Source organism: Abramis brama (assembly GCF_963993115.1).
Source record: "Abramis brama genome assembly, chromosome: 2".
In the NCBI taxonomy this organism is placed as follows: Eukaryota; Metazoa; Chordata; class Actinopteri; order Cypriniformes; family Leuciscidae; genus Abramis; species Abramis brama.
Genome location: NC_139964.1, coordinates 35,606,938 through 35,619,649, shown reverse-complemented (window position 1 = coordinate 35,619,649; position 12,712 = coordinate 35,606,938). Strand labels below are relative to the sequence as shown.

Here is a 12,712-nt window from a genome sequence, read left to right as displayed (position 1 = left end):
AAAATGACTCTTTAAGGGTCCTGTATTATGCCCCTTTTCACAAGATGTAAAATAAGTCTCTGATGTCCCCAGAGTGTGTATGTGAAGTTTCAGCTCAAAATACCCAACAGATCATTTTTTACAGCATGTTTAAATTGTCATTTTTTGGGGCTCAGAAAAATGCGCTGTTTTAGTGTGTGCCCTTTAAATGCAAATAAGCTGCTGCTGCACGACCCAGGGGGCGGAGCTTCATGAGCTCGCACTCAGTCTGTCAGGACAATTTCATCTCACGGAATGATGATAATATCAGAAACTCTCAGTAATGGTGTTCATTTCGAGTCGGACAATAATGCCTACAGAGTCAGAGTGCTGTATAGAGATGGAACAGGTATAGTTTAGTTAGTTTAATTATGGTTATTATAACGTATTTGTCATCTGCTTGTATGTATCCATTATTAATAGCCTGCAAGTCTGCTGTTTCGGACCGAATGATGATCAGGTCCGAATGATGATCAAACATATACTGATGAGTTTAATAAAGTTTATTGTACATCACACAAAAGATGAAGCGTCAGTTTTACTTCAGAAAATCACCGTAAGAGCTGAGTAAACACAGTAAGTTATAAAAAGTGCGCAAGTACATAAAGGAATTTCGGTAGAGCTGAGGGAGCATTTTCTTTAAAAACAAAATAATTCCACCTCGTCTTCAGCGGCTGCCTCAGATTTCGGGAGTAAATAGAGAGAGCTATGTGGATTAATACATCCAGCCACACAACACCTACAACTCTTGGGAGACATTCTCATCTATGGCTGTGAACTCGATCAGGGCGGGTCTATGTTGAAACGGCAGTGTCTGTCAACACTCGTGGGCGGGGCCTGTGCTTAGTGACGTCACTAAAACAGCATTCTGAAAACAGGTCGTTGGGAGACACTGCTGATGATTTATGGGGATTAATAAAAAAGGAGTGAGTGGATTTTTATCACTATTGGCTGGTTGTGTACACACACTGCCAACACACATTTATGTCCAAACAGCATATGCAAAAGTGAATTTTGCATAATAGGGGATCTTTAAGCGGTGTTCACACTGCCAGCGACTAAGCAACATTCATTTCATTTTTTAAAATGATTCAATTCATTTTTAATGGAGAGCGACAGTGACCGTTGGCAACAGGATGTAGGCGTGTCCAGCAACGTGACAAAGGCTGAGAAAAGGATTTATGCAAATTAACAGCGATTTTCAGGAGCGACGACGGACAGGAGTGAAGTCAGTGGAGCGCACATGATCCGTCACTACGTCTTGTAGTTGAGTGTCAGCGGTAGACATGTGCCGGTATTCAGTAATATGATAATGATAATGACATGATTCCACATGGTGGAACGAGTGAAAGATGTGCTGAATGAAAATGCACATTCATTCTCTGACAGCAGATGGCGCTGATGGAACAGCAGAAATGCAGCAGTTACCCCGGTAACCCCGTAAACAAAGCAGCTGGGCTACTGAACAGTATTTAAATGTTTCATAAAGCAATTCAGATTTTTGTATTCGCTATGGTGTTCATCATAGCACCAAATACTTAAAGACTTAAAATATTTTCAAACTTAAACATTTTTATATTTTAATCTGGACTACAACATGCCCTAGATATTGTTTGAATATGTTCTGATTCTTTATTGTTCAGTCACACTTTACATTAAGGTTCCATTATTTAACATTAGTTATGGAAAGTTAATTTAGCTTTCCTATAATTTATATGTCTCTGTGTACGTTGATATGAATTGCTTGGCTTCGTGAACTCGGGTAGACTGGCGCTTGTGATTTCCCCAAAAATAAATAGCCACTCATTTATATTTAGTCCTTTGCCTCCAAAATGTTGTAGAAAAGGAATCAGTTTTCTTGCAGCTAAAACTAAACATGGAATAACATCCATGACTGTCATTCCTACATTTTACTAGGCAACCAGTAGTGGGAACGCCCACTGGAGACCTAACCACCAGCCACTGGCGACATGCAGTGAACAAAGTGGCAGTGTGAATAAAACAAAACCTAAAATTAACTAATTCCAATAACATCCTGTATCTCAAGTCACATTTATAAAATATCTTGTGATACTGCTTCACAAATAACACTGGCAGCAAGTGCATTAGAATAACCATTTCCAAAAAAACAAAAGCATAATAAACTATGGGCGTGAGTTCTCACCCGTATGTCGTGTAGCAGGGCAGCAGCATTGTGTATTCCTGAAGGCACACACTTCTTGTGTGAGGGCAGTGACTCCAACTTCCCTATCAGGTTCCACAACCCCTCCAGCTCAAAGGGAGTCAAGTGAAGCTTCACCCCTGGCCCACTAGGTGGAGAGGGAGCATTGTTGTCATCTCTTTCCTCTTTAGTGTGGCCATTTAGTACCTCAGAGCCCGAGCTTTCCTGCTTCAAACCTGTGTATTAGTATCAGAGAGAAAGAGAGTTTAACTTACCTGTGCTCATTACAAGCAAGTCTATGTGGATGTGAACACCGTAAAACTTCAAATAATAGCCCGGGCTTTTATTTTCCCAAATCGCCGAACTGCACCGGCTTGTTTTTGAGACAGGCGTCTATATGAGACAGGCCTTTAATTTAGTGTGGAGAGTAGCATGACAGTAGGAGGTTACCATATCTGTGTGTTTGTGTTTAACAGATCAGTTAATGTAAGAATTAACCTACTATATTTCCATATGTCTAAAGGGGGTCGCACACCAGAAGAGAAGTACCCTGGTAATCCAGAGTTCTCGCGAGAGCACAAGTTGAATTTGCTCAGCGAGTTACTCTGGTGTCGAGTAATGATGCTCATTAAATATGCCCCTCGATCTGAGCTGCACCAATCGCATCGGGTTATCTGATATAGGCGGGCCAGAGGCGAGCTAAACAGATGACGACAGCGCTGTGACGAGAATGTTGCACTCCTGTTTGTCATTGTGCACGAAACTTCACGCCAATAAATCATCAGGAATATTTGCTGACTTGTGCGCGTCTCAAGCGCCCTCTTTACGTTCTAATGCCTGTTAGTTGTCCGTGGATTTGCCCATATTTGGCGTTTAATATGGAAACGTCTTTAGACATGGAAAATCGATTCAATGAACACTTATGTCTCAAAAATCGAACAGGATTTTTTCACAAAAGTGACAGCCCTATCTACCAGTTAGCTTCGCTGGTAGCTAAGCGTATGGGGTTTATTGTTGTGATTGGTCGTAGTGTTATCCAATTGCGTCCAGTGAGATTTTCAAATGCACGCTTGGTGCCGCCCCTCGAGCTGGCTGATTTTCATTAGTCGACGCCAGACCATTAATCTTTTAGATTTAGGTCTGGATTTCCAGGCTAGACGAGAAGCGCAGTGCCACATCTTTAAAATTCGAACACATTATTCTCTCTGAGTGTACATTGTCTCAAATCATCGTTAATGTATAAACTGACTTCACCCTGTGCTGCAATATACATTTAGTTTTACATTCATTTACAGAAATCAGCTGGTTGAATGAAAACTGCTGATGTTATAGGATTTTCAGGTGATATTCTCAATTCATTCAGTTAACGGATGCTCTGAGGTAAAGTGAATTCAGACTGCAGACTAAGCAACGATTGTATTTAATTGTACAGTACAATCATAACATAGTACAGACATGATCTTAATTCCATAAAATCCTAAACATAACTATATTGCTGGCCATAAACTGACAAAGTGCGTGTCCGGCGACGCGACGCGGCACTGCGCTTCTCGTACGGTGTGCAACCGCCTTTAGATTATTGGCAGCATAAAAAAACGAAACGATGTGACAGCCATGGGCTGAACAATACAAGTTACCGGTAATATCCATTGAGCCTATGAACTAGTTGCCAGAAACACATCAACAAGAAAGATTGAAGGCTACCCTGTAAAACAACTGCAATCATGTGATACAAAAGGACCCTATTCATCACCATCATCATCACCGCGATCCTCAACTACAAGTTAATTGGCGAATTCCTCCTCCTCGTCGCTCTCCTCCACTTCTCCCTCTCCGGCCTCCGCTAACTCTGCCTCCGCTAACTCTGCCTGCCTTGCTTGCGCTAACAGCTCCCGCCCAGATGCGCAGGGCTCTCTTGCATGCGCAATCTGCTCCATAGAACTGGCTTAAACAGACGATCTGGCGGGTTTAGAAGATTAAATACAACCCGAAACTAAAAAACAGACCGGGCCTCTATTAGAGACCGGCCTTTATTTATCCAAACCTGTAGCCACACCAGGCGTGTAAAAGAGACAGGCGTCTATTTGGGACTCGGCTATTATTTGAAGTTTTATGGTATGTTGTTAATGTACTGACCGATGCCCAAAGAGTATTTCTGGAACTCAGGGATGAGGTGTGATGTGTTGGTCATGCTGTACAGATAACGCTCCAACACGTACCAGCCCATCTCATAATAGAATGGATACCGGAACTTAGCAGGCACCTGAGGACAACCAGAGACCATTACAATTTTCAGTTACATTATTTTCATAAAGATTTTACATATTTTCCTACCAAATTTCCAATAATTATGAGAAAAACATCACATTCTCATTACCGTAAAGGAGTTAGGAAAATCATCCTGTCCGGACACAAAGGTTTTGTTTTTATTAAAATCAGAAAAAAATAAAAATAATTCAGTACAAGAAATACTGCCATGATTATTTGTAGTATTGAAATATATCAATTAATTTGATTGAAGTAACAAAATTATGCATTTTCCCTTTTTATAATGATAATTGAGGAAATGAGTGATTACTGTTATCAAGATAATATAACAAAGCAAAATAATGCAAAAATGCAGCTTCATTCATTTTTCGAATGCATCATGTATTTTCTTATTAACCTTTTAAATTTATGATCAGATATGACCCAGACGTGTTCTTTTTGAGATTATAAAAGAACTGAAGAATGGCAACCACTGCAGTGAAATGTTGGGCTCACCCTTGTCCTGTCCTCAATGCTGGAGATGTGCAGTTGCATGGGGATGTTAAAACTATGAAGAAAATTCCCACCAAATACAAGCGCGTCCACTGGTGTGTACACCGCATGAATCCAACCTGATACAAAACAAAAGTAATTTAAGAAAACTTAAACTAGGGCTGTCATGATTCCTTGATTAAATTCAAGTAGTCTATTTAAAAAAAAAAAAAAAAAAACAACTTAAATTGCACTTTACCCAGGTTTATTAACCAGCAAAATACCAGAAGTGGCACATTCCACGGATGAGAATCCTTGAACCGCATTATTAGACCGTTTTCTAAAGCTGCTCAATATATTACACCATAGTGCTATTGTGAAATCACTACGGCTGTTTATGTGTGTGCAGGTTACACGTTTCGTCCAGTGGATCAGAGCGGCTCTGTTCACAGTAAAAGCTGCTTTACATGAACTCGGGCTTCTACATGAACTCAGGCTGTTTACATGAACAAGTTTCCTAATGTTGTTTTGGAGTCTCCTACAACAAGTTTACATGCATCAAAGGTCAAAAAACTTTTCATTTTCTCATAATATACATTTGCACATCACCAGATTTTCAATGATTTTCAAACGACCCGTCAGATTAATCAATCTCAAGCTACTCTGCTCTGATTGGCCAGACGGCTCAGTCTGTTGTGATTGGTCTACCGTGTACCGCGCACGTGTCGAAAACAAAAACGCCCATTGCCATAACAACGTCAGCTCTGCTTGTCCTGAGGCTTCCTACACTGTAAACTAAACACAGTAACGAACAATGACATTGATTTTACCATATCAATGCGAGCGCGAGTCCGATGATGAAACATTGGAAGAACTATTCATTCAACCCGAACCTCCATTGCAAGGACGACTCGAGCAGGACATTTCTCAGTGATACACTACTCAGTTTGAGGTACATTATATGAGATGTTGCAACTGTAATTCCTCACCATCAGCATTAACAAGTGCATGTCCATCAACAAACCAATTATTTTACTTGTACTTATTTACAGATTTATTGTACTAATTTATTGTGGTGAGCATGTGGAAACTATCAATAACAGTGCATACATTAGCCGAGCTCTAGCGTGAATGACTGTAACATAAACGTTGGTAAAATAAATCTTGCTCCATGCTTAATCTTTACTCAAAGTATTTACGAAACAAAAGCATTTAATTTTCATATGCGTGTAAGCCAAGGCTGCGAGAATTGCAAGATTGCATTTTTTTTTTTTAAATATACAAAAAGCAATATTCGAATAGGAACTTCAGCATTCGAATAGTATTGATTTTTTTAATATTCGAATTATATTCGAATTTCGGAATTCGTTCCAACAGCCCTAGCACATACGTGGATTGTTTATATTATGTATATTACATTAGGTATTTTAAGTGTTGTTCAATAAAGCCATAGGATTACTTACTTTGATACTTTATTTGAACCAATTATTATTGCCTCATTATTATTGTGTGTATTTTAAGTAATTTTAAAGGGTCTTGCTCACTTAGTTTTTGATACCACAAATAAATTATACGATAACTTGATTACCAAATAATCATAAGTGACAGCCCTAACTTAAACTAATCATTCAAAACTAGAACCACACACGAAATAATCTAGTTTTCTCTTCACGTAAATGAACATGTATGTGCGTGCATGCTTACCCGATGGAATAATGAACGTGTAGCCCTGCTTGAGCTCAATCCTCTGACAATCAGTGGCCTTGTCACCAAGGAAGATGTCGCCTTGTTTCCCTGACAACACCCAGTTCTCATAAAGCTCCAGGTTTTGTGGCGTTGGGGGGATTAGCCAAAACACCTGTAGCAAACACATGCAATCAGGCTCATCTAGGCCAAAAACATTTTGGGCATTTTGACAGCAAACTGATTATCAGATATAAAGCGCAAGAGTTAATTTGGCATTATCAATGAGCTGAAGTGTCTACGCTAAACTCGTATCCCAATGATTTCCACATGTACACTACCATTGGGGTCAGTGAGATACAAAATAAAATAAAAAATAGTTCAATAACTTTACAATAAGTTCCCATAAGCTAACGTTAATGCATTAACAATGACCAATAATTTGAAACATTATTTATCAATCTTTGTTAACGTTAGTTAATCAAATACAACTGTTTATTGTTAGTTCGTGTTACATTTACATTGAATCATTTTAGCAGACGCTTTTATCCAAAGTGACTTACAAATGAAGAGAGCAATAGAAGCAGTCAAATCAACAATGGGGCAACAATATGCAAATGTCGTGACCAGTCCCAGCAAGACCAGCGCAGCACATGCAGCAAGGATTTTTTAATTTAATAGATATAGATAAATATATAGACACTTTTAATAGAAAGTGTTAGTATTATAGAGTCAAATGTTGGCGAAAGAGATGTGTCTTTAGAAGATTCTTGAAGATGGTGGCTCGGGATGAGATAGGACATTCCACCAGCTTGGAACAGTCAAGTTAAAGGTCTGTGAAAGTGATTTTGTTTCTAGTTTCAAGTTTTTTTTAGTTCAGGACCAATTCATTTTACTTCATATAAATTTCAATAATTTATAATCATATAAAACAGATGCAACTTTTGATTTTAATAAACAGTAAAAGTTGAAATTAACATTAAGGTGAAAGTGTTTATCAATGATAGTTCATGTTAACAAATGTAGTAAACTAATGTTAACAAACAGAACCTTATTGTAAGATTTTACCATTAATTATTTTATTCAGCAAGGATGCCTACATTTGAGCAAAAGTGACAAAATACTTTTTCACTGTTACAAAATGTTCCATTTCAAATAAATGCAGTTGAACTTTCTATTAAAGAATCCTGAAAAAAATGTATCACTGTTTCCACATATATTAAGCAGCACAACTGTTTTCAATGATAATAATAGGAAATGTTTCTTGAGCAGCAAATCAGCTTATTATAATGATTTCTGAAGGATTATGTGACTGAAGACTGGAGTAAATAAATTACATTTTATAATAGCAAACAGCTATTTTATTGAAACCAAATAAATGCAGCCTTAATGAGTATGAGACACTTCTTCCAAAAATATTTTTAAAAATCTTACTGACCCCAAACTTTTAAACAGTAGTGTATGTGCACAGTTTTCTGACCTTGCAGCCCCGCAATATGTGGTACCACACAGATGTGCCTCCAAAGTCTATGTGGAAATCTGTGTAACAGCCCTGCACACTCATTAGGCAGTACCTGCACACAGAACAGGCAAATTTGAAATAGGGGAAGAGGACTGTTTTGTTAAAATATAATAATGAACAAAGAGAGCTGTGTGAGAAATGGGACGTGAAGATATTTAGGATAGAAAATGGAACAACACAGAGGACTTATTTCCAGGTGAATATAGAATTACCTTTGTGTCTTTTTTGTGCAATAAAACAAAATGGTTTTGAAAGAAAAAATTACTGTATTGCAATTAAAAAATAGAATACAAATAAAAAGGCTTCTTAACTTTTTGCGGTGCTAGTAAATCTTTATTTTTCTTTGTGCAGTTTATTATCACACGCACAAATTTGCTATCTGTTCTGCTGTCATTCATTGCGAGTCTAATGGGTTTTCAATTTTCAGTCATTCCAGTGCGCAGTATCTAAGCATCAGTCTCTCTCACTTGGTGCAATATTTTGGCCACACCCACTAACGGGTCCCACTGCGAGTCTGACATAGTGGGGTTGTGTCATGGAGAACAACAATTCATTGTCTAATACCATAAACCATGTAAGAACAGTCTGAAGTGCATGTAGCTAGACAGCCAGTTAACTTTAAAAGATCTCTAGGTGCCGGGATCATTGTTGTTTACATTCACTGCAGGCTATTACTATGACAGTCTTTTTTATTCTTGACCTGTTTACTTTAGATTCCATATTGACCTCGATTTATGAAAGAAAAAAAAAAGTTACAGTGACAGTAATTTTATTCTGTCTGGAGTGCACATCAAACATGCAAAACCAAACCGCTGGTGGTTGTTGTTATTTCAAAGGAAATAACAAGAACTACATATTCAATTGCATCTGCTCCATTTTATTTTATTATTTAGTCTAAAAGTGTGCACATTTGGGAAAAAAATAGATGCATTCCTATGTTTCCTTAATATTTATTTAAAAAGAAATGTAATTTCTATTATTTTTCCACTAAATGACTAGATCTGATGAGTGCTAACTCGCTCTGAATCTGTTCCGGGTCAAATGACTCCCAGACTCAGGATTCACTACTGATCTTCCACTCATATTACATGGTCATAGCGTAACCCTTTTATGTAAACCTCTAAAATCTGTCTCTATACATAAATACCAGATAGAAACGTTTGTACAGATGAAACATGAAGCTAATAAATAGACGATTACAAAAATGCATTGTTTGTATATTTTTTTCCCATGTGATTTGGGGTATTTTTATAAGAATAAATAATGCTTATATGAGAAATGCTGAAGGTCCAGTGTTATGGTCTTTGGTTTAATAGCCAGTACAAAAAGCTTTAATATATTTCTGCTCATTTCATTCTAACTCCACTTCAGATCACAATCGGACGTTATTGCAAATCTCTAAAAACCTCTTAGATGTTTTAAAGTGAGTTTTGTTGGGCCGATTGCTGCTAATTTTAACAATGAACCAGAAGCTTTGTTTTGTAGAAAAGCATTTAATAATGTGGGCAAATGTATATTAGGATCAAATGGACATGGCTGAGAAAGTCTGCGCCTACTGGGCAGAAAGTGCAATAGAGCAGCTGATTATACCGTCACCCTGTGTAGAGTTCAAGAGCTCATAAAAACAACTTGGTACAGTCAAATATAATAAAACTTAAGATTTTGTTAGGCCATTAGTGTGTCATCAGCCACTGCCATATTTAACGCTCCCTTGAACATGGCTGAGAAAGACTGCTCCGAAATGACTTGGCTCATTCAGATGCATTATGTTAAGTTACATAAAAGGTCCATTAAATTGTTACTGTAAATGATCAAAATGTATTTTTCGTTAGAGCATTACAATGTATATTAAGACCCTGAGCTCTATCTAATGCACTCTGTGATGCCAGATGGCTGACATAATCCTGCTCTCACTCTCAGAGACTCACAGCGGGACCAGATTGTGGGTGTGGCCGAATTATTGCGCTAAACGAGAGAGACCAATCGAAACAGGTCTTTCATTCTGGTGCTTAGATACCGCCCACTGGAATTCAGCTTCACTTGAATTCGAAACTTTTCAACTCGCAAGCAAAGTTTTTAGATGCGAAAACAATGACAGCAGAACAGGGAGCAAATTTGTGCATGCGGGATGAAAACTGCACAACGAAAAACAAAGATTTACTTGCACTGTAAAGAGTTTTGTTTTATTAATTACATATCATTATTTTTGCTCTCAAACATTGTTTGATTGCATAAAAAAACTACACAAAGGTTACTCCATAGGTGAACAGACCCTTTTTGTTTTAAAGCCTTCACAAGATGAAATGAGATCAAGCATGAATAAATATAAACTATATTGAAACATCAAAGAAATGCTCACTTCTGCACTTTGGGGTATTGCATCTCCATGATCGAGTTTGTGGCATCTCTTTGCCTTTCTTTTAAGTGCCTTGGCCACATGTTGTCCACCCAGTCAATCATGTCCACCTGTGACAACATGGAAAAAAAATTGGCTATCAAAGACTGGTCTAAATATTTGTGTTTTTGGCACGTCTAAGCGTTAAGGTACCTACCGTGGCAGGTCTTTTGACGAGGCTCTCTAGTTTAGTGTGGCTAAATTCAAGGCTGATAACATTATAAAGCTTCTCTCTCTGAGAGGGAGGAGTCTCATAGTAGCGCCTCCACTGGGCCATTGACATCTCTGTGCCCTTTTGAGTAGACACATCCATCACGTCAATCATCCGCCGACTTCCTGTTAACAAAGATGAGCAGGGAGGAGAGAGGCTGAAGCATCCCAAAGCAGAACCACTGATTCATTCACCTTATCACCAAATTCAGCATTTCCACCACAAAAACACTTACCAACAAACAACTTCACATCATTCACACTGAAGTCTGAATCCGGCATTCTGAAAAGGAAACATAGCATATGTAGATTAGATTCAAATAAAGATCCTGAAATATGAGAAGGAAAAAGACAAAACAGCAACAGTAAAAACAAACAGTCATAGGCCTATGTGACACTCAAAAGGGAGGTTTTTCCAATAAGAGAGTAAAGCAAATTACATGAAAAATTAGATTAAAAAAGGACAATCTCTTACTTAATGCCAAGTCCATCAGGTCTCTCAAAGATGATGGGGTCCCGGAGCCCATATCTCTGCACGTACTCATATGAGAGGTCTAAAAAATAAAAAATAAAAACAGGCAAAGTTAAATTACACACTCCATAAAGATGTATATCTTTGATGAGTTCCGTAAGAACTGCAACTCTTTATATCACCTTTGCCCTCCATGCGCTTGACTCGGTCAGAGCTGAAGCGGCTGCTGTGCAGCTTCTCCTCCAGATCGAAAGTCCTCTTTCCATCGATCTCGTCGTCGGAAATGCCATCGTCTTGGTAACGCCGCCGCGTGCCAGACCGCTGTAAAACAAGAGAATCAAACAATGAAAAACCGTTGCCAGAACAACACTATTTCTCTGCATACATTAATAATTTCCCTCCAACAGTTGAAATATTGTATAATCACCACAGCAACAAATTGTTGGGCTATTTGAGCACACACCTACACTGGGCTGAGAGATGCACTTGCCCACAATCTCACACATACATATACTACACTAAATAACTCACTTCCATCATGAGCACTAGCCCACACACAGCAACTATTAATACAATTTCATAAATCATGCTGATGCACAAGGATTCACTGTTGAGAGTCTTGGAGCAGAACTGCTGGTGAGGTTTCAGTGTATTTTTCCAATTGTTTTCAAAGGGAGCGCCGCGTTTTTTAAGCACCATGAGCGTAACGAGGCGATGAGCGTTTTTTTTTTCACGCTGAAGCGCTGAGCGTTGAAGAATGTTCAACTTTGGGTAAAACGCAGCGCTCATCACTGTCACTTTTTACCCAACCGTCCAATCACAGTGGAGGAGGGGCGGGACTAATACCACACCGACCAACTGCCACATTCTGCTTGTTCAACGTCAACAGATGACAACAAGCATAATAACTAGGGCTGTGAAATGATTAATCGCGATTAATCGCATCCAAAATAAAAGTTTGTGTTCACATAATTTATGTGTGTGTACTGTCCATAATTATTTTGTATATACATAAATACACACATGCATGTATATATAAGAAATATTTGCTTAAATATACTGTATATATATTATATATAATTTGTATTATAAATAAATATAAATATTTTATATATAAATAACAATTTTTCTTAAATATTTACATGCATGTGTGTGTATTTATATATACAAAATAATTATGCACAGTACACACTAGGGCTGTAGTCAAGACCACCTTTGTCGAGTCCAAGACAAGTCCAAGACCAGGACTAGTCAAGTCCAAGTCAAGACCGAGTCCAAAGAGGTTTCGAGTCCGAGTCAAGACCGAGTCTAAAAAGGTTCGAGTCCGAGTCAAGACCGAGTCCAGGACAGGGAAAAAAAGTCTGCTAAAAAATATAGGCTAGCCAATAGAAATTAAATCATTATGTAATAATGAATCATTTTAATTTTATTTAAAATAATTGACTAATTCAAAGAACAACAAAAAAATTATAATTATACAGGCCTAAAGGAGCACTACACATTCGTTTCGAC

General features: G+C 38.1%; 1 protein-coding gene across 10 annotated transcripts in view; it reads right to left on the bottom strand.

Annotated features, from left to right (window-relative positions):
• Positions 1-12,712, bottom strand: part of kdm2aa (lysine (K)-specific demethylase 2Aa) — a 29,999-nt gene that overhangs the window by 8,059 nt on the left and 9,228 nt on the right. For 6 of the 10 annotated variants that reach the window (XM_084105738.1, XM_084105743.1, XM_084105739.1 and 3 more), the window contains exons 2-12: positions 11,383-11,521; positions 11,204-11,282; positions 10,965-11,011; positions 10,676-10,854; positions 10,483-10,589; positions 8,082-8,175; positions 6,623-6,776; positions 4,943-5,058; positions 4,557-4,580; positions 4,316-4,442; positions 2,183-2,415 (exon numbers count right to left, since the gene is read on the bottom strand). In XM_084105738.1, coding sequence (XP_083961864.1) covers positions 2,183-2,415; positions 4,316-4,442; positions 4,557-4,580; positions 4,943-5,058; positions 6,623-6,776; positions 8,082-8,175; positions 10,483-10,589; positions 10,676-10,854; positions 10,965-11,011; positions 11,204-11,282; positions 11,383-11,521 — 1,299 coding nt within the window. The remainder of the gene's footprint in view (positions 1-2,182; positions 2,416-4,315; positions 4,443-4,556; positions 4,581-4,942; positions 5,059-6,622; positions 6,777-8,081; positions 8,176-10,482; positions 10,590-10,675; positions 10,855-10,964; positions 11,012-11,203; positions 11,283-11,382; positions 11,522-12,712) is intronic. The other 4 variants (XM_084105744.1, XM_084105736.1, XM_084105740.1 and 1 more) reach the window with 1 other exon arrangement.